This window comes from Tachypleus tridentatus, chromosome 7 (assembly GCF_004210375.1).
Source record: "Tachypleus tridentatus isolate NWPU-2018 chromosome 7, ASM421037v1, whole genome shotgun sequence".
NCBI classification, from domain to species: Eukaryota; Metazoa; Arthropoda; class Merostomata; order Xiphosura; family Limulidae; genus Tachypleus; species Tachypleus tridentatus.
The window spans coordinates 140,948,176-140,970,542 of NC_134831.1; the positions used below are offsets into that span (position 1 = coordinate 140,948,176).

At 35.9% G+C, this 22,367-nt stretch overlaps 1 protein-coding gene across 1 annotated transcript; it reads left to right on the forward strand.

The window, feature by feature from the left end:
* The first annotated feature begins 13 nt into the window (after positions 1-13).
* LOC143256760 (aquaporin AQPAe.a-like) lies at positions 14-20,457 on the forward strand. The gene is made up of 3 exons (XM_076514413.1): positions 14-999; positions 14,757-14,837; positions 17,234-20,457. The coding sequence occupies exons 1-3, from the start codon at positions 430-432 to the stop codon at positions 17,399-17,401; spliced, it is 819 nt and encodes a 272-aa protein (XP_076370528.1). The 5' UTR covers positions 14-429; the 3' UTR covers positions 17,402-20,457.
* Positions 20,458-22,367: the final 1,910 nt, after the last annotated feature.

Genomic DNA, 22,367 nt, shown 5'->3' on the forward strand with positions numbered 1-22,367 from the left:
TGCGCGACTTCGTTTCTAGGATCTATTGCCGGCGTATTCTTGGGAACGTTTCCATGGCAACATGTCAAGTCGGCAAAATATGAGACCTTTGACTGTTGCGTTTGGGTTTCACATATTGCAGTACTTTGTCACTTTAAATGCGTCAAGTAATGCTTTTTAACACTAGCCATGTTAAGTTAATACTCGTACATATGAAATAATATTAGAAGATTTAGTCGCTTGATGTAGTGTTGTAAGGATATTGACAACCTGACGTCAGAAAGGCATGTTGACGTTTAGCTGTTCTCGGAGCTGATTGGTTAACTTACTTCTGATCAAATTAAAAAAGGTCTAGTGACAGTGGCGAACTTTCAGATGAATCTGGATCGAAAAGCACGTGCTTGCTGCAGTATTAAACGATTCTTGACAGTCCTAATTGAATAAGAAACTATGGGGCGCGTTCGAAAATTCCGTGCGATTTGTGGAATCAACGAACTTTCTAACGGAAACAAACTATTGAAAGCCATGTTGGCCGAATTCATTGGCACGGCGCTTCTTGTTTTCATCGGCTGCGGATCCTGCATCTCGGGCTGGGACAACGACTACAGCCCGTCTGTGGTCCAGATTGCTTTAGCTTTCGGAGTGACCGTAGGAACCGTAGTTCAGGCCATATGTCATGTTAGCGGAGGGCATATAAACCCGGCTGTCACGCTGGCATTTTTAGCTACCGGAAAATGTTCTTTTATTCGTGCCCTTTTCTACGTGTGCGCTCAGTGTGTGGGCGCGATTGCAGGAGCAGCAATTTTGAAGGCTCTAACTCCTGTAGAGCAGCAAGGGCTACTAGGTGCAACCACTGTCCACGCACATTTAAACCCTATTCAAGGATGTATCGTGGAGATCTGTATCACGTTCGTCCTGGTTTTGACTGTATTTTCTGTGTGTGACAGCAATAGGCTTGACGTGAGGGGCTCGGCACCTTTAGCCATTGGGTTGTCAGTTGCTACTTGCCATTTATTTGCTGTAAGTATATTAGCATTATGTATATATTTTTAAGAGACACTTTTTTTCTAGAACTCGTCATATCATGCGTAACAACATTTACAGATAATTATTCTGGTTAAGAAGTCAGCACACAGAATCATACATAAAAGTTGCAATGGTTTTTAAAAGAGACTCTAAACTCTTTGAAAAACCATTGCAACTTTTGTATATGATTCTGTGTGCTTTCTTCTTTACCAGAATTATTGTTTACGTGTGTGTGTTTATCTTATAGCAAAACCACATCGGGCTATCACCTGAGCCAACCGAGGGGAATCGAACCCCCGATTTTAGCGTGTTTTATTGACTTGCCTGTATATAATGTTATATAGATATAAGGTTTTTTATTGATTTGCCTTATGTGCTGTTATATAGATGTGTGTGTATGTGTTTTCTTATACCAAAGCTACAATGGACTATCTGCTGAGTCCACCGAGGGGAATCGCACCTTGGATTTCAGCTTTGTAATTCAGTAGACTTATTGCTGTACCAGCAGGGAACATATAGATGTAAGAAAGATTGGGTAAAGTTATAACATTCTTCTTTTACAGTTGAAAAAAAAAATTGTTACTCTATTATCAGTGTGAAAACCACGTCTTAAGTGCGTGTGTGTTTGTGTTTTTTTATGGGTGGGGGGATTCTTACACACTATCATTATCATAGTATGACAATTGACGATACCCGAGGTAACAATAGGAAAACTGTTCCAAAGTTTTGTGCGCTTGAAAATAACTCATGTTACGCAAATAATGTTTCTCCAAATTTCAACGTTGTTACAGGATAATAAGAAACAATAACACACCATAAACTTTTTTCATGACAAAAACAAAAAACTTATAAAATTATTAATCACAATTAAATATTTACCCTGCCTCTTCTTATCAACGAAAACATGTACGTGATAAAAACTGTTAATAATTGAAGTATCATTATAAACTAGTTGAATCTAACGCATTTAGACGTAAGAGTATAAAAATATTTATATATTCTAGCTTGATTTTTTTTCTCTTCTTTTTTAGAACCATCAAATCACAGTGCTTTAAAACATAATAACTTTGGATGTTCTAAATCTTATGTTTATGATTAAATCTAAAAATGGATCTAAATATAATTATTTAATAAAAACATGCGTGAAAACACATTACATAATTCCTGTATCGTGCCTTATGAAAATTCTATTATGTTAACTGTTAAGCACGAAGATACACAATGAGTTTTTATCACTTCCCAATGCGAGTATCGAAACCCGATTTTTACTGTTATATGCCTTGAGACTTTCTGCTTTCCTCTGAGTCACTGGAAGGTAGGAGTTCAGTTACTACCGGAATATCTTTCAGTGACACGGCGGCAAGTTTACGGAAATACAAAGCTGAAATCCAAGGTTCGATTCCACGTGGTGTACACAGCTGATAGCACAATGTGGTTTTGCTTTTAAACAAATAAACTATCGAAATTCGCGTATATCTTCTGTTACTTAGAAAGCAACAAATGTCCTTTGATTCTCACAAGGTGACAACCGTAGAATGAAAACTATTATTCGTTAGGTTGTTGTTTAGTGCGAAGTTACACAATGAGCTGTCTGTGCTCTACCCACCACGAGTATCGAAACCCGATGATTAGTATTGTAAGCCTGCAAACATACCACTCAACCTTGAGAACTGGGACCGAAACAGTAGTACAGATGTTATTCATCTAAATGAATAGCCCATTTCTTTTATCCAAAGTTTATGAGAATTTTATTTTTTAAAAAATATTATTCGGTAGTGAAAAATATGAAATGGTGGGTAATTCTCAATTGTTGCATAAAGTACCTTTTAAATAATTCTCACATCATTTTTACCAATCAATCAATCAGTGTCGGTGTTTAGGTCATAACCTTATCGATGGTCCTGTTCACTTTTGACCTCTTCCCCCTGAGAGTTTTTATTGTTAGTTGCTGTAAACGTTAATGATATATTAACACAAGAGCCAAAGTTATCTTTTTAGTAAACATTTCGTCCAACCCTTTCCATTGTCCATGTCCACGTCCACACTATTAATGTTTACCAACTTACCCACTCTATTTATACTCTTCAAAAAAAGAAACGCAAAAGTCAAAATTTGAGACAAATTGTTAACAAGTTTATTCTGTATGACATGTGTGAAAGTTTGCACATTCACTGCTAAACATCCGAAGTCTGCAAAGGCGAAGTCCACGCTCGCTAGTTGAAGTTTAACGTCACTCAACGTCAATAACGAGTATGCCCCCCGTGAGCATCAATAACTGCTTGGTATCTCCTGCCCATGGAAGCGATGAGATGACGAATCACATCCTGTGGAATGGCTGTCCACTCAGCCTGCAAAGCTGCTGCAAGCTGAGGTAGAGTCTGCGGTTGAGGTTGTCGCCGTCGCAGACGTCGGTCCAACTCGTCCCAAAGATGTTTAATGGGGTATAAATCTGGTGATCTGGAGGGCCAGGGAAGAACGTTGATGTTGTGGTGTCTCAAGAAGACCGCGGTGAGTCGGGCTATGTGAGGACAGGCGTTGTCATGTTGAAAAACGTCGTTGACGTTCACCATGATGGGTTGCACATGGGGCCAAAGAATCTCGTCGACGTATCGTTGAGCCGTAAGATTCCCTCGAATGTGCAAAAGGTCTGTTCTGGCATTGTAGGCGATGGAAGCCCACATCATGACGCTGCCACCAGCAAATCTGTCAACTTCCTGCATACAGTTTGCTGCAAAACGTTCACCTCGGCGACGGTAAACACGGGTCCTTCCATCCTGCCTACGAAGCATAAAACGTGACTCATCGCTGAACCAAACATGCCTCCATCGTCGATGAGGCCATACCCGATGTGCCCGAGTCCACTGCAGCCGTGCTTGACGATGTTGCTGGGTGAGGATGACGCCTCTGATTGGACGTCGAGGTCGGATTCCTGCATCTCGTAGACGGTTGCGTACGGTCTGATCGGAAATCCTACGCAGCCCTGGTATGGTTGAGGCAGTAGACGTCGCAGCGGTCCTATCCCGAAGGTGACGTAACCGGATGTAGCGATCTTGTGCGGGCGTGGTCACACGAGGTCTGCCAGATCGTGGACGGTCGCGAGTTGATCCATGTTGTTGGTGACGATTCCATAGCCTTGTGATGGTGCTTGGGTAGACATTCACAGCTCTGACAACATCTGATCGAGATTCGCCTGCTTCCATGCGACCAATAACGTTGTTGCGTTGTGCTTCAGTCAGTCTTGGCGTAACTGTATTGCTCACTTAACACTGAGCTATGGAAACCGAGAACCCGTCACTTTTATAGGGATGTTGCACTTGCAGAACATGCAGATCTCTCAAACAAATTTATTGGACACGAATGCGTTTTGGCGAAAAATCCGATGTTTTCCTCCGTTTTCAAAGTGCACAACTTTTATTGTAATTTTGGTCTGACAATCAGTGCCTTAACACGTGTAACATCACATACTCTGTGCTTGTAACGTTATTACATATATTTCTCTTTAAAATAACAAAAATATCCCTTTTGCGTTTTGTTTTTTTTTGAAGAGTATATTACTGTTTCGGGTCTTTTTTTACCGACTTGGCTCAATACTACAGATATTTCTTTATTCAAAATATTACTGTTTCGGGTCTTTCTTTACCGAAATGGCTCAATACTACAGATATCTCTTTATTCAAAATATTACTGTTTCGTGTCTTTCTTTACCGACATGGCTCAATACTACAGATATCTCTTTATTCAAAATATTACTGTTTCGAGTCTTTCTTTACCGACATGGCTCAATACTACAAATATCTCTTTATTCAAAATATTACTGTTTCGGGTCTTTCTTTATCGACATGGCTCAATACTACAGATATCTCTTTGTTCAAAATATTATTGTTTTTGGTCTTTCTTTACCGACATGGCTCAATACTACAAATATCTCTTCATTCAAAATATTACTGTTTCGGGTCTTTCTTTATCGACATGGCTCAATACTACAGATATCTCTTTGTTCAAAATATTATTGTTTCTGGTCTTTCTTTACCGACATGGCTCAATACTACAGATATCTCTTTATTCAAAATATTACTGTTTCGAGTCTTTCTTTACCGACATGGCTCAATACTACAAATATCTCTTTATTCAAAATATTACTGTTTCGGGTCTTTCTTTATCGACATGGCTCAATACTACAGATATCTCTTTGTTCAAAATATTATTGTTTCTGGTCTTTCTTTACCGACATGGCTCAATACTACAAATATCTCTTTATTCAAAATATTACTGTTTCGGGTCTTTCTTTATCGACATGGCTCAATACTACAGATATCTCTTTGTTCAAAATATTATTGTTTCTGGTCTTTCTTTACCGACATGGCTCAATACTACAGATATCTCTTTATTCAAAACATTAGTCTTTCTTTACCGGCATGGCTCAATACTACTCAGAGAATTTTGTTTGTTGTTAAACACAATGGGCTATCTGTGCTATGATTGCTACTGGTATCAAAACCTAATTTTTGGCATTAGTAGTCCACAGACTTACCGTTAAGATTCTGTGGACAGAAAAGAGAAAAACAAACGTAAGTAAAAAAATAATAAAAAATTGTTTTCGTACTTATTGTGATAGGTTTCTAGCTTACTGATTCACTTATTAAAAATAATTAAATCAAACCGCTTGCTGTCATTGGAGAGATAATTTATACGTCTGCGTAAAAAGAAGAAAAAATCTGATTTACCAACCAAATCTGGACAAAAATTTTAAAAGAGAAGTGGACCAAGCGTCTGTTTATTTCTAATATTAACATAATCGTGTTTCGTACTTTTAGACCATGGGCGCGTTACTAAAGTCAAAGTGATAAGCTTCTCTTCGTTTGCATACGTATGAAACTAATACGTGATGGAAGGACTAGTAAATGTTTACAACCTTTTGACATGCGGTTTACAAGAATGTCATAACTTCGTGCAGAACACCTGCACGGAAGTATCCATATATTACATGTTTCTTGCCTGAAAAATTAATCGCAAAAACAAAACAGAACAGAAGTAACAAAAGCGAGCTGGTGATGCTGTTATCGAACCAATAAATTATCACTGTGAATTTACAAAACTGTCACGGAACAAAACAAAGATTCTTCTTTAGTGCGAAAATCTCCATAGAAGAAGATTGGATTGGATAAACACCCAGTGGCTCAGGAATAAGTCTGAAGGCTTATAACGCTAAAAACTGGCTTTCGATACCTGTAGTGGGCACAAAACACATAGCTGATTGTCTAGCCATTAAAACAAACGAATTGCTTAACAATTTATTCGTCAGCCATCTTTCTAGTTTTACGTTATGTAGTTAAAAAAAATGAAGTTTATATCACCATCGAAGTCATTTATGACATTTTCAACAGTGTTTTAACAATCTTATCCGATCATTATAAACATACAAAAGTAGGCACTGTCAGAATTCGTGCACAGGTTCGCCCGTAGGAGAGAGAAGGTAACAAACAAGGGTCATGAACTGATGCATTTTTTACTTTAAATTACGACTTGCAATTACAAATAATTACCTGTTTCCTGTTCTTATTAATAGATTAAAAGGTGTCATAACAGTCCTGTTCGGTGGGACCGGCATGGTCAGGTGGTTGAAGCACTCGACTTGTAATATGGGGGTCGTGGGTTCGAATCCCCGTCACACCAAACATGCTCGCCCTTTCAGCCGTTATGATGTGACGTTCAATCCCACTATTCGTTGTTAAAAGAGTAACCCAAGAGTTTGCGGTGGGTGGTGATGACTAGCTGCCTTCCCTCTAGTCTTACACTGCAAAATTAGGGACGGCTAGCGCAGATAGCCCTCGTGTAGCTTTGCGCGAAATTCAAAACAAAGCAGACCAGCCCTGTTCTGTGTTGACATTGATTGTTCTGTCCTGGGGTTCGGAATTATCTTCAGGCCTGCGTATATAAATTAAAATTTTATGTTATTTTTGTAGTTAAAAAAATTGGGAAGACATTTAATAACAAAATGTCTGAAAAAAGGTTGAACAGTGACTAAACAGTATAAAGAAGGTTGAGTAGTTAGCAAACTACACACTATAAATAAAGTTTGAATGTCTATTATGCTCCTCAATTTTACCTTTTTTGTTTTTCAATTTTTTAAATGTATTCTAGTCCTCATTTGAAAAGGAATATTTATCTAAAAGCAGCCGAAATGTAGCGTAACAACTTCCTAGTGTTTATTATCTACTAATAATAATAGAGAAAAAAGTATTATTGGCTAATTAATAATTTTATTAAGGTAAATTTTATCCCTTTAATCAAGACAATAAAACTAGTCGTTATACATCTCTGTTTTGTATTTTACTGAGTTTTCTGATTTAAATAAAATCGTCAAAATTAGTTCAACTAACTAACTATAACATCTGCTTACAACTAATAACAAATACTGATTTATATTAGATACAAGTCTAACTTTTGAATTGTATGAGCATGCAGTCTTACTGGTTCCTTTATGTATTTGATCATTGTTGGTTCGTTTTTGGCTGGTAAACAAATGAATAAACTTGCATTTCAACCAAAAAACTACCACCAGGAGACTTTATCAGCATAAGACCAACTGCTCACTTACTCAAAATATTAGGTTTTGTGCATGGATATACCCCATTGATTTCCACCACTAAAAGGCGCAATGTATTCCCGAGGTTTCGTGGTTCACAACTCGTTTCCGAAAAACCAAAATCGCTTTTCGCATTTTAGGGCTGTGTGTACATTATAAAAGTGACGGTCAAACCTCACTATGCGATCTGGCAATCGTCAGTAGTAGTAGCCTGATAGTTTGGGGTACGTAGCGTTGACCAGCTGCTTTCTATCTAGTCTATAATTTCTAAATTACGAACGGATAGCGCTTCGTGCAAAATTCTATAAAACGAACAAACAAATCTACCATGGAGTGTGACGTTAAATTCGTTTAGGCAGTTCTGAGATATAAAACTCGAAGTTCTTACCCATGTAATTTACACTGGGTGAGTGGTTTTGCGACTAGCATGAAGAATCTGCTAATGAACCAACTGGTTGTAGAAGACTCAATAAAATTATTCGGAGTTATGTTAATCATTTTCTTATCGAAGGTAAGGGTTAGTGTTGTTTAGAATGAGACAAGGCCCGTCATGGCCAAGCGCGTTAAGGCGTGCGATTCGTAATCCGAGGGTCGCGGGTTCGGGCCCGCGTCGCGCCAAACATGCTCGCCCTCCCAGCCGTGGGGGCGTTATAATGTTACGGTCAATCCCACTATTCGTTGGTAAAAGAGTAGCCCAAGAGTTGGCGGTGGGTGGTGATGACTAGCTGCCTTCCCTCTAGTCTTACACTGCTAAATTAAGGACGGCTAGCACAGATAGCCCTCGAGTAGCTTTGTGCGAAATTCCAAAACAAAGAAAGAGACAAATACATCTCTAATTATACATTTTTTTTCCTGCTTGTGCTTTCGACTAGACGGTTTTGTTGTTGGAACTAATCAGCTGTTCTTTCTTCGTTAACGATAACTATAGGACAGTGACCTCGGTTGTTTTCCCACTTCTTGTTATTTGTTCTGTTGCTCCCGGATTTATAATTTATGTGAAAAATAAATAACAGAGACTCCACAACTAGAGACACGATAATTTAATCTTCAATCACGTGGTTTATAGTTTTGAAGTGGTCAAAGGTGAAAGTCAAAACAAAAAGTATGCACAAGTATATTTGTTTTGTTTTTTTTTCATTTACGTCTGATTTCTTTTCATATTTAAAAAAAAAACCTTGACTCACAGTTGAAGTTAGCTCAAAATAGAAAACGAAAAGAAACTCATGAGTTTTTGTTAAAAATTCCTGTTAGTTTTGTTACTGTTGAAACTAAGGTCCAAATTGTGCCCCCCTCCCCGGCGGTCAGTGGTCAGTTTACATATTTATAATTCTAAAATCAGACGCTCGATTGCTACTGGTTGAAAGAGCGCAGATAGTTTATTACGTAACTTTTTGGTGTTATAAGCAAATATTCAAATTTCTAACTGTTAAATGAATTGGTTGGTATTTCACTAACCCGAGATCCTGTTGAAGAAACAGCGCTACTATAGTACTGGCAGTGCTAAAGTGAATAAACCAGTGTTCGATGTTTTCTTACCTAAAAAATAACAATATTTCGACTTTTTGCTCGTATTGCGTGCAAAATTGCACCAGTAATTCACGGAACATTAAGTCGACTAACAACTGAAATCCAAGACAGACCTGCGTTTTTGAAAGCTGTGATAGTGGCCATTACTAAACACAGGGATTGATAGTCCAATCACGTTACCTCTAGTTCAAAAACGTAAAAGAACGAAAAAAAAGAAAGTCATTTTATTAGTTGTCTGTGAGGAGGGGGATATAAAAGGAAGAAAATATTTAACTTATAAGCCTCAATCTAAGTATTTATTGGAGTTCAGTGCTTTCTACTCATAGGCTAACGAAATGTAACATGCTGATAAAATCCCAGTTTATACGTTGATCTGAAAAATTTATCGTTGGAAATGTAATAGTAAGGTGAAGTAAAAAAAAATGTGGAAAACATGTAAAGTTGTTTAACTTAACGAGGCCATGGGCCCACAAGAAGCTTGGTGCATAATATAACTAATTTAGATAAAATATGCCAAAAATCTAATTGGTTCCATTGTACGTAATTTTGGGGGTTAAAGCAATGTCTTCAGTCAATAGCGTTATCTTCTGTGCCTATAGTTGTAAACAACAGTTAATCATAAGATACTGGACTGAAAGTTTGAAACTGTGTTGGTGTACCTATCATGGTTTGCAGCTACCATTCCTCATTTCTCTGCTTAAATAAATAATTTAATTATATATAATAAAATATTCAACAATATCAGTGTATCATTAAAAGTGTGGTCTCATCCAGAAATAGATCTGTTTATAGGTATTGCTCATTACCAGTATCTAATAAAACTTCAAACCTACAGTGTTGTTAAGAGGTGTATCTACCTCGACGGCATATTTAATACATTTCAAAACTTGAATTGTACTTGTATGGTTATCATAGTTATCTCTGTTATATAGTTGATAACGGCAATAAAAGTATTTTCCCTTATCAAACAATCCACTCAAGTTATTACGAGAAGTGTTGAAGCAAAACCTTGTTGTAAATTTTCTACTTGTTTATTATTATTATTCAACAGAAAACAGAACTCGATATTTTCAAGCGAACAGAAGAGATGGTTGAGTCATGTTTCACTCCAAGAAATAAATTACAAGCGAGAAAGGACAAAAACTGTAAACATTCCGAATCTTCCAAACCCTACTATTTAAGGATAATATTTTACAATGAAGTGATGCATTTTTTATCATTAAACATAAAATTTTAAGCAGAATGGATGGAAAAGAAATGCCCTATGAGTTGTCTTAGACAATTTTTTTTCCTGTCTCGATTCGCCAGGTAATAGCACTTGATTGGTCAATTACAAGTTTGAAGGAGCGACGCGCCCGAAAGCACTCGAAAATACGCAGATAAATATTTGATAAAGCAAGTTTAAACCGGTCTGAGTGAGAATGATCCTGCTGCCCCTATCTAGTAGGCTAATATAACTTTGAATCAAACTTTCTCAAAGCGTGGGAGTGAGAACATAATAATTATTTTAACAATCAATAAGTGTAAAAAGTGACGAAAATAGAAACTTGTATACATTACTAATACTACTATTAAAATAGAGATATCAACATTTAATAATAAGTTATAACAAGCTTATTTTGTTCCGCAAACCAACAATAGATCATTATTTCGTGTATGTATACTTTTGTAACGTCGAGGCAGCTAAAGGAGGCAGATTTAAAAGTATTGTTAGCTAGTATGTATATATATGTATTTCATTAATAGAAGAGCAGTCTTGTTCAGACATTACTCGTGTGAGTCATCTGTATTTACTTCTTATACTTCAAGTAACTTCAAAATTATACTTCAGAAAGTTTAATTCTGTTAAGTTCCGAAAGACAGCTAACACAAAATTGTCATATTTAACTCATCAATGAAATTTAGTTGCCAGTTTATACCATTGTTTTAAAAAAATTCCTCGCCAAACATTACAGCATATATATAAATGAATATTTTTAACGTATCATAAACTTCCAGTAGATGGCATAAAGAAATACTGTTTCATCCTCTTTAGTGAATCATGTATTGAAAACTATTGTTCGTGAAGGTAATATTTGCTCGAAATTCCGAAAATAAAACAACAACAACACGTTTCACAACTGGCGGTAGTGCATTAAATTTTGGAAATATTTTTTTTTTTTTTCCACACGAAATCCATTTATCACAACCTTCAACCTTACGTGTGAATCAGACGTCAGGTTAATTGATTGATTGTTTGTTTGGAATTAGACACAAAGCTTTTACAATGGGCTATATGTACGTTGCCCACCACGGGTATAGAATCTCGGCTTCTAGCGATGTGAGCCCTCAAACATACCGCTTTGTCACTGAGAGGCGGCTATCTACTGTGTCCACCGAGGGGATTCAAGTCCCTAATTCTAGCACGTTAAATCGGAAGACTTACCGCTGTTCCTCCAGGGGACCGAACGGTAGAACTATTAAGAGATCGTGAGTATAAAAGAGTAGACTTATATTTCTCCAAACATTTTGGCCCCTCGGTGGTACAGTAGTATGTCTGCGGACTTACAACACTATAGACCAAGTTTCGATTCCTGTGGTGGGAAGAGCACAGACAGCCCATTGTGTCTTATGCTTGACTACAAACAAATCAACTATTTTTGAAACACTCTTCATAGACGACACGAAACTCATTTGGTATAGAAATAATTTAATGATCTGTTTTAGCACTCATTCTGTTCTTGTGTACGAAGGTTAGTGTTATTTCTGATGGGATTACGTAAGACTGACCAATATTTAACTTGGATAGTCGTTTCTTGACTATGTAATTAATTTAAAAATTTCAACCAATTATGTGTTTATATATTATAAAGTTATTTAAATAAGTATGATCTGTTTACCATGTGAGCAATTCAACTTTATTGTTGTTGTTTTTTCCTTTTAAACGCACTATACTCTCTTAAAGTTTTAAAAAATAGCATTGGCTCAATTCCATTTTCAAATTGAAAAGTAAGTCAGATTATGAACAGTTGTTAAGCCAATGATATTGGGCAATAGATAATCAATTCATGAGAATGGTATTGTGTTTAGTCTTGTGAAAAAACTGAATTTCTGAAAATTTGAACTTCTGCAAAAAGAAGTGGATTCTCTGTAATACAAACGTTATATGAACAGTCACAACGCATGCTTAGACAACGTTGTTTATTTTTAGTCATAAAGGTTAATATCAGTAAAGGTTTCGTACGGTTTATGTTATTAGACGTATATTCTGTTATCTCAATACGCAACCCTACTTTTCAATGGCTGAAAGTGTTCATAACGTCATACAGTCTGATTTACTTCGTGATTATCTCCAGAGAGGTATTGAAAGTGAAAGCCTGTGAAACATTAAAAGGAACAGATTATGCATTTATATTGGGTTATCATAGTTTCAATAGCTCTATTTAGTTCAGTAAAGGTTCCATGTGACAGTTCTATGCTCCAAATAAATTAATATACTTTATAGGATTTCTAATGTATACTAAATACTGATATATAAACATCGTTTGTTATTTAAAAGTACGTCGTTGTACAAATGTCTGTTCATTAAATAAACTCTGGAAAAGACTATCATGTAACTTTCTCAAAAAGCATTTTTAAAAAAATGTATGATCATGTGTTTCTTGGTGTGAGGAAGCTTTAAATTAAGAGAGAGATTATCATTGTTTAAAGAATTAAGAAAGTTGGTTCTATTTTGTGATTGATTAATTGAAACTTATGCTATAACTATTCTGAAGTTTACAACAAACTAATGTTGTCAGAATTTTTACAACAAATAACATTAACGTTGGTGTTCAATATCATAATAACGGAACTCTTGTTTATATGAAATTGGAAAATTTTTTTTATTACGTGATGTACAACTCTCGACTTCGCCAATTTTTTATCTTGTTTGCATGTAGATTTGCAATAGGGGTCATAATTTTCCCGTTTTGCCTCCGTTTCCTGTCACGGAGAACTTTATTTGTCTCCATTCTCAGGATGTAGATATGGTGTGATGAATACGTCACACGTGGATCTAATGCACTGGCGCCACGGGTAACCGGCTAGTATATTCTAACGATACCAGATCTTACAGCTTTTTTGTCCACCACTGTTAATGTTTTGTGTGTTGACTTTGGTTATGCACTATTGATTTGAAGCGTAATTTCCACTGCAAGTGGCCCGGTATGGTCAGGTGGTTAGAAAACTGGATTTCTAATTTGAAGGTCGTAGGTTCAAATCCCGTCACATCAGACGCTTTCTCTTTTAGCCGTGGAGGCTTTATTTCAGCGATGATCAATCTAATATTTGTTGGTAAAAGACTAACCAAAGATTTTTTTGTAGATGGTGATGACTAGTTGCTTTGTCTCTAGAGTTACGCTACTAAATTAGAGACGGCCAGCGCCAACTCTTGGGCTACTCTTTTACCAACGAATAGTGGGATTGACCGTCATATTATACACCCCCACGGCTGGGAGGGCGAGCATGTTTAGCGCGACGCGGGCGCGAACCCGCGACCCTCGGATTACGAGTCGCACGCCTTACGCGCTCGGCCATGCCAGGCCAATATTTACTCAAAAAGTAAAACAAAAAATCTTTGACTTAATTACTAAACGATAATATTTCACCTGTGCCTCCAAATCATTGCCGAAATGTTTTTCTGTCCCCAATCATTTTTTGTGACGTATGCTTTATATTTCCAACCCTCCTCCAAGAAAATAAACAAAATTCCGATTTTTGGTTGATTTCACGAAAGGTTCAGGACCGTCGTAGAATAGATCTCAGGCAAGAAAAAGCTTCACGTGCTCATACATTCACCTGCCTTTCTAATGGCGTCTAAAATTAGAGCGTGACTAAACGGATTCTTTCAGATACTTCTCGCGTGGTCAAAATATGGATCATAAAATGAAGTCATTTTTAACGTAGTAATATTTTAACCTATCTTTTTGAAACTTGATATCGAATTTGGGCCGTAGGAGCGCTATGTGTGTATCGGAGAAATCTCGCAAGTTGGTCAGTCAAGAGTAGTTTGCGTTGTTGAATACCTGTCCGCCCTCTAATCACAAATTTAAAATTAGGGACAGCTCATGGTGATGTCGAGAAAACCCACTTGTAGAGAAAAATATACATGTAAAAACGGCTCGTTTGGGTTGAGAATTTTTTTTATGTAGAGGAGCGAACAACGTTTCGACCTTCATCGGTCATCGTCAGGTTAACGAAGAAGGTCGAAATGTTGTTTGCTCCTCTACGTCAATAAAAAATCTCAACCCACACGAGCCGTTTTCACATATAGTGTTAAATATGCTTTTTTAACATATGTACTAATAGAGAATTACGAGTACCTTAGCTATTAAGGATATTTTCGGCTGTACTCCCAATAATAGTGCAATCATATTATAATAGTCGCAGTAATAATTTTGTTTGTTTGTTTTGAATTTCGTGCAAAGCCGTTTTTACATATATATTTATGGACAGCTATGCACAGCTAGCACTTTTTGCAGTTTTGCGCGAATAGTTTGAATTAAATAATATCTTTTGTTCTGTCCTTCATTTAGTTACTGGGTATATGAACTGTTTTACATAGCACTACTCTATATATCAGCTTACATGGATTCAATTACCTTTGGCATTTTCACAGATTAAGTACACCGGTTCCAGCATGAACACGGCGAGGTCCTTCGGTCCTGCAGTGGCGGCTGGTGTTTGGGAATATCATTGGGTGAGTAGCGTACAGGCACAAAAGTGCTGTAACTTAAAAGATTTCTTCAGTGGCCATTTAGTTTCATATGAAGTTGTCTTCTTATTGTAAGTCTGGTTGTTACATAAAACTAGGTACAAAATTTATGGTGACCTTCTAGATCATATTTTAACTAAATTACATGATACCCAAGTTTTAGTGGTGTTTAAAAAATCTGAAGTTGGAAAAGTTTCATACTTACAGAGTATTTTAAAAGCTCTTACGATTATATTAATGGTGATGAATTATATTCAGTTTTAGATTATCGCCACCTTGTTGATATTTATAGAATTTATTTTATAGTAATAAAAGTGATAAATGATTTTATTTGTTATTATTGTTTCGGAATTAAGCACAAATCTACATAATGGGCTATTTGTGTTCTGCCCACCATGGGTATCGAAACCCAGATTTTAGCATTGTAAGTCTGCAGACATACCGCTGAGCCACTGGGGGAAAATCTTATTTGTAGACTCTGTATACCATGAGTGGATTAAACTGTAGGAAAATTTGAAACTTTGGGACAGAATAAAATTGAATTTTCTTCATCCTTAATGGTTTACTTCAAAACAAGAGAGAATCCTCAGTAGCTGCAACACTTAGAAGTATTTCAGGCAGAATTAAACTAAATTAATCTAAGATAGTTTTTTTCTCCCTTTTTAGTAGCTATAACTTTGTTTGCTACCAATTCCAAACTTGAGGCGCGCGTATACCCGATTCGATTTTATTGTTCATCAGGATGTCTACCAGCCTACCGTCAAGTCGAAATTGTTTTAGGTAGGATTAGAGTAAAGTAACCTATGAGACCTTGGGCATGGTCAAACACACCAGTCGAAAGTGTTTGGCCTCCTGAGTTCAGAACTGTAATTATATCTCAAACCGACAAAGAGATGACTGGGCTATGAACTAAAAGTTTGCATCAAGCTGTTCTATATGAAATGCTAGATTTTCATGTGCAACTTTGAAACTCGATTTCTAATAGCTCAAAGAGAAGCATTATCGTAAATTTATCAGAATAATATAGTATATTGTCTGGTTCATTTCAAGTTCACTTAATTTTTCTTACTCAAGAAACTAAATCATATTTATATTGAATTTTGTCACCATTGATACAATTGATATTCATGTAATTTTCTTGTACTTGCTCAAGTTTGGTCATAATACGACGACAGCAGTTCATAATATCAATCATGCAAGTGGTGATGAAACAGCTAATGAGCGCACAGCGCAGCGCTGGTTCAGGAGATTTCGCTGTGATGAAAATAGCCCTCAGGCAGCCAATAATGAGGAAGAATTGAAGGCTTTAGCTGAATCATGTAGCAACCAAACAGTAAGAGAACTTGATGACGAACTTAATGTTCATTATTCGAAAATTTTCCAATATCTTGAAGAAACTGGTAAGGTAAAAAAGCTCCTTAAATGGGTACCTCACGAAATTACTGAAAACTGTCAAACAAGAAAAGTTGAAATTTGTTCCTCACTCCGTACTAGCAAAAACGACAGCCCATTTCTCCATAGAATTGTCACTTGTGATGAAAAATGGATTATTTACGACAATCAACGGACATTGGCTTAACGATGAAGGAGAAAAACAACCAACTCTTTACCCTAAGAAGCTTATGGTCAGTGTTTTGTGGTCATTAGCAGGAGTGATCCATTCTTAAGCCAGTAAAAACAATCAATCAGAGAAATATTGTTGTGAACTTGAAATTATTCAACAAAAGTTGTCACGAAAACATCCAACAATAGTCAATCACAGTCGAACTATACTGATTCATAACAATATTTGACCTCAAGTCTCACTCGTTCCTGCCCAAAAACTAAACGAACTTCAGTATGAAGCTTTACCTCATCCACCATATTCACCACATTTTCCCCTTACAGGTTATTACTTTTTTAAACATTTGTACACTTTTTAAAGAAAAAGAACGTTTACAAACCAAAGGTCAATTGAAAGTGCCTTTGAAGACTTCATTGTATCAAAAAACGTCCAGTTCCTTAAAGATGGCATTTATAAACTTACAACGCGTTGGCAGAAATGTATTGAGTCTGAAGAAGCTTGTTTTGATTAAACAAGAAAGAGATGCACTTGTTTTACATTGTGTCGTGGCAAACAGTGTGCTCAATTATCATAAATAATATTTTTGGGCATGTATCACTTCTTATATCACAGTAGAATGGGAGATAACACATGGAATTATAAATCACCACACTGGAAAAAGGAAACCAAGGAAAACATTTCTTTTCTTCCCGTATATTCAAAAGATTTAAATACTTTATAATAAATTTATTTTACTTTATGAATTTTGAGATGTTTTGTTTTAGTTTTCTCATGTCACTATATTATTTTTATTTTAAAGTCCAAAATTTACTTTCAGGTTTACTGGTTGGGACCTATCCTAGGTGGCGTTATTGCCGGGATCGTCTATCAACATATTTTTTCTGCTTTACCACCAGAATCAGAAGAGCTAGAGAAGATACGCCTTGAGAACCTCCGCCGTTACGAGGAGAAAGAAGATGCTGAAGACAGAACTTCATCTGTTTAAAACGTTTCGAAGAGAACGATCTTCTCAAAAACAACTTGAAAAATATTCAAAAAACACTGCCTTCCAGAGAACTACTCAAGTTTTTATGTTAAAAAGTTTTTGAAATGCAACATAATAATTTAATTAAATCCCAAGAAGAGAGACTTTTAACCTCTATTGCTTTCAAATAGCGGATACTTCTTTAGGGTTAGTAAATATAAGCATGGTTAAGAATTTCTACTGTTTGGGTGCATTAAGAATCAGAGAGATGTTTGTTTGTTTTCTGTCAGCTTCACTTCTTTGTGCTGTACAAATGAGTTGTAAGTTGAAATTTATTGCAAATTGCTTAATAATGTAAAACCATTTACCTGTTATTTGGAAAATAAGGCTAATGAATTTAAATAATGAAGTTGTTTAAATTCACGAAATGTTGCAAAGAAGCTTGAGTTCCGAAAGGAATATTACGTTACTGAGGTTAGCTATTCTTACTACATGTATTAGCTTTTGTTGACCCCTTTACCGGGAAAATATGTTATATGAGTATAACATATAAGTAAAAATATAGAAACGCTACGTTGTTAAAACAGTGACGTCCCTCAATTAAATCAAACTATTTGATGTTCTACTTTGTTGTTAATTCTTCGTTTGGAAGTAGCAACAACAACAAAACTTTTTTCAGTGTTTAGATTTTTCATACTTTTTTATTATTATGTCAATTTAGCAAGGATTTTCAAGAAACCATGAATACAATGTTGTTGTGCAGAGATGTGTATAGGGTTATTAACTGGAGTAACCTACATGAAATTGTTCTAATGAAGTGGTTCTCAAACTGTAAATAATCACCACCCTCTCCTAGGGGCGCCACCTAAAATTTTGGAAAACAATGTTCAGTTGTGTGACTTGGTAAATGTTATACACAGAAGCGCGTCACTACAAAGTTGCCCACATCAACAACTCCAATGAACAGTTTTTTAAACTACATACAGAAATGAATGTAAGCTTGATTATCAGATTATTCCTTATCAGTTATTGATATATATATATATTTTAATTTTACGTTTATTTTTCTCAAACTAGAGTCATTATGATCACTCATTTAGGGATTGTTAAGGATGTATTTTTCATAAAGCGAGACGTAAATCATTAAAAATAGAATTCCTTGCTAAGCATCGTGCATTCCATCTCTTATACGAAAATAAAATAGCAAAGTTTCGTAATAATTATGCCTTTGAGCTAAAGACACTTTTTTGTGTGCTTATGTTACTGTAATAACACTATTAACAAACCAGGTAAATTTGTATTTCTATTTTAAGTATATAAAACTGTGATGAAGAACATATATAGGGATCGCTATGTTCTATTAAAATAATTTTAAAATGCAAGTCAGTAAGTCATGTGCAAAGAAAACTGATATAAAGCCGCGTTAAAAAGATAATAATAAAAATCTGTATTCTGATATTCTTAGCGTTCAATACCATCAAAGCTTTGTAGCATTTTCCAACTCAAATTATTCATTCTTTCCGACCATAAGATAAATTTAAATTGGAGATGGCCCGGCATGGCCAAGTCTGTTAAGGGATTCGACTCGTAATCGGAGGGTCGCGAGTTCGAATCCCGGTCGCACCAAACATGCTCGCCCTTTCAGCCGTGGGTGCATTATAATGTGACTGTCAATCCCACTATTCGTTGGTAGAAAAGTAGCCCAAGAGTTGACGGTGGGTGGTGATGACTAGCTGCCTTCCCTCTAGTCGTACACAGCTAAATTAGGGACGGCTAGCACAGATAGCCATCGAGTAGCTTTACGCGAAATTCAAAACAAACAAACAAATTGGAGATTTAGAATTTCGAATATGAGTATATTTCTTGCACATAACAGCATTAGAAAAGAATGATAGGTGGAGTATCTGTGGGGACTAGCACAATTAAAAACAGCTTTATGACAAGTCGAATGCTAACAATACGATGCAAAGTGCAGCTTTTTGTAACAGAAGAAAATGCATGAACATAAAGATTAAAAGTATTCAACGTAATAAAGAATGAACAAAGAATGAATAAAGAACGTTAACGTTAGGTGCATACGTAATGAAAAACAAAAGCAGAAAATAGAGATCGTGTTTGCTTTAGAATTTACGTAGTTAAATGGCCTGTCATAGCCAGGTGGTTAAGGTGCTCGAGTCGCAATCCGAAGGTTGCGGGCTCCAATCCCGGTCCCACCAAACATGCTCGCCCTTTCAGCCGTGGGGGCGTTATAATGTTACGTTCAATCTCACTATTCGTTGGTAAAAGAATTGGCGGTGGGTGGTGATGAATAGTTGCCTTCCCTCTAGTCTTACACTACTAAATTAAGGACGGCTAGCACAGATAGCCCTTGAGTAGCTTTGTGCGAAATTCAAACAACAAATATTCTTTGTTATAATATCCAGTCTTATCATAAACGAGTTAGAATAATTGTCTTTATTTTTTTCAAACCAATCCCTACAAAAATATCAGTTTCGAGAAGACTTCTAATTGTTTTGTTTTCTGTTTTTCATTCAATCCAATTACTACAAAATACCAGTTAGGAAAAGTTACTCAATAATATATTTTATGTTTATTTATACAAGTCAGTTACTACAAAATACCAAATACAACTTTCAAACTAAAAATTTTAACGCTTTTCGATAACCTACTTCTATGTTATATCACAAGGAGTAAATAGATTTTAACTCCTTCTTAACACAAGAATGTGTTAAAAAAACAGAAGTATGATGGCTTTCCACTGTTTTAATCAGCTATGATGTAGATCCTACATCTGACCAGGATTTGTTCAGGATTTTTCCCAAAAAAATTCTGGACTTCGACAGTAAAAGAGCTTGTTATTTTCTTTGCATCTTCAGCTTGGGAGGTAAAAAAGAAAGTTCAAGAGTTGTGTATAGCGCCCTCTAACATAAAAATATCACACAAGGGCCAAATTTATCGAATTTTTTTTTTTTTTTTTTTTATGTTTAAGGATGCATTAGGTGTTTCTTACTTCTGTACTTTTTCTCTAGTTTTATTTCATATTATCAAGAATAAAACTATTTAATATACTATTGTTATTCTGATGTCTTCTCTTTTTTAATATTAAAATGTTAAAAAAAGGAATAGCAAAAATAGTTTAATAAGATGTACCGGAACGCCATTATCACACTTATTCTGGTATCCGGAACGTTGTTCCTCTACTGTTTGATAATAAATAAAAATATTTTTTTTTCTGGTAAGCTAAGTTCGAATTTGGCCACACACGCGTTGCCTCATTCCATAATGTTGGAACAGTAAACTCACACAGCTGAGCATAAAACGCAAGGTATTTTTGTGCATTTAATGTGTGTATGTAACATTTTCCATAGGTATGACGTACGCTACGTTTCTCATTAGGTTCAGATTTCGAGTCGAGTATCCTAAACATCTGGCCATGCTGGGCATTGTAAACAGAAACAATAGTTTTTCATTGTAACCAGTTTAAATTTTTTTCAGCTTTAATTTCTATTTCGTTAATTTGCTTTGGCTTTGTGTTTTCGTTTCTAGTTTTCATTACCTTACAAAGAATTAACAGAAGTACTTTATTTTTAGTTATTTTGCAGCTTTTGTTGAAATAATACATCCTGTAAGAAGACTTGTGTGCTTTATAAGACATTCCGGACACTAAAGATAATTTCTTCTCTGTGTTTGACAGAACTATTAATCCGAAAGATTCGCCACTTAATGTATTAAAAGCGCGCCTCGCCATTTGAGCCGTAGTTATGCTATAAAATTGAAGGTCAAACCCTACTTTTTGCTCTGACAAGATTAGTCAAAACCTTGACGGTTGGATTTATTAATTAGCTCCGCTTTTGTTAACTGCATAATTGTTTGTTTTGAATTTTGCGCAAAGCTTCACGATAGCTATCTGCGCTAGCCGTTCCTAATTTTGTAGTGTAAGACTATATAGATTGTTTGTTTATTTTTGAATTTCGCGCAAAGCTACACGAGGACTATCTGTGTTAGCCGTCCCTAATTTAGCAGTGTAAGACTAGAGAGAAGGCAGCTAGCCATCACCACCCACCGCCAACTCTTGGGCTACTCTTTCATCAACGGATAGTAGGATTGACCTTCACATTATAACGCCTCCAGGCTAAAAGGGCGAGCATGTTTGGTGGGACCGCGATTGGAGCCCGCAACCTTCGGATTGTGACTCCAGCGCCTTAACCACCTGGCTATGCCAGGCCATTTAACTACGCAAATTCTAAAGCAAACACGATCTTTGTTTTCTGCTTTTGTTTTTTATTACGTATGCACCTAACGTTAACGTTCTTTATATCTTGAGGAATAATATAAAATATCTTACATTTCACCTTGAAGACTGAAACAGTTACACTCTCTCTCATGGTTAGGAATTTAACGAGCAAACAAATTTTTCCGGGAAACCCCGCAAATTAAACTAAATAGTTGAGAAATTACAGATTTGTTTCTTTGCTAAACAACGCTAGTTTTTATCGCTGTTCTCCCCTTCAAACATTTTGTTTTAATGAGAAAGACCTTGAATGTCCAGTGTATTATTAATATACACTTCCTGAACATTTTAACCTAAATATTTGGTCCTTGAAAGAACTATCTTAATTATTTCGTTTTTTCAGAAACATGAAACAATGTAACGGTTAGTATACTTTTCAGAATTTAAACTTAAAACAGTTATTTTTAAATGTTACACAACATAATGTCCTCAGTCCTCAAAATTCAAACTAACTCAGTCGGATTTCGTGTGTACAGTATTTTAGTTCTGGGTTCTTATGTTTACTTTCAAAAACTTTAACTTTTGAAACGAGGTTTTTTAGGTTAAGACAGTGACCTCTGTTTGTAGTTCGTAAAAAATATTTTAACAAAATACAAGTATTTCTGACGTCTAATTTCATCCGTATTTAATTTATTACCTTAAAATATCATTAGATTTTATGGACAGGTGAAGTCTTACAGAAAGGTGTGTTTTCTT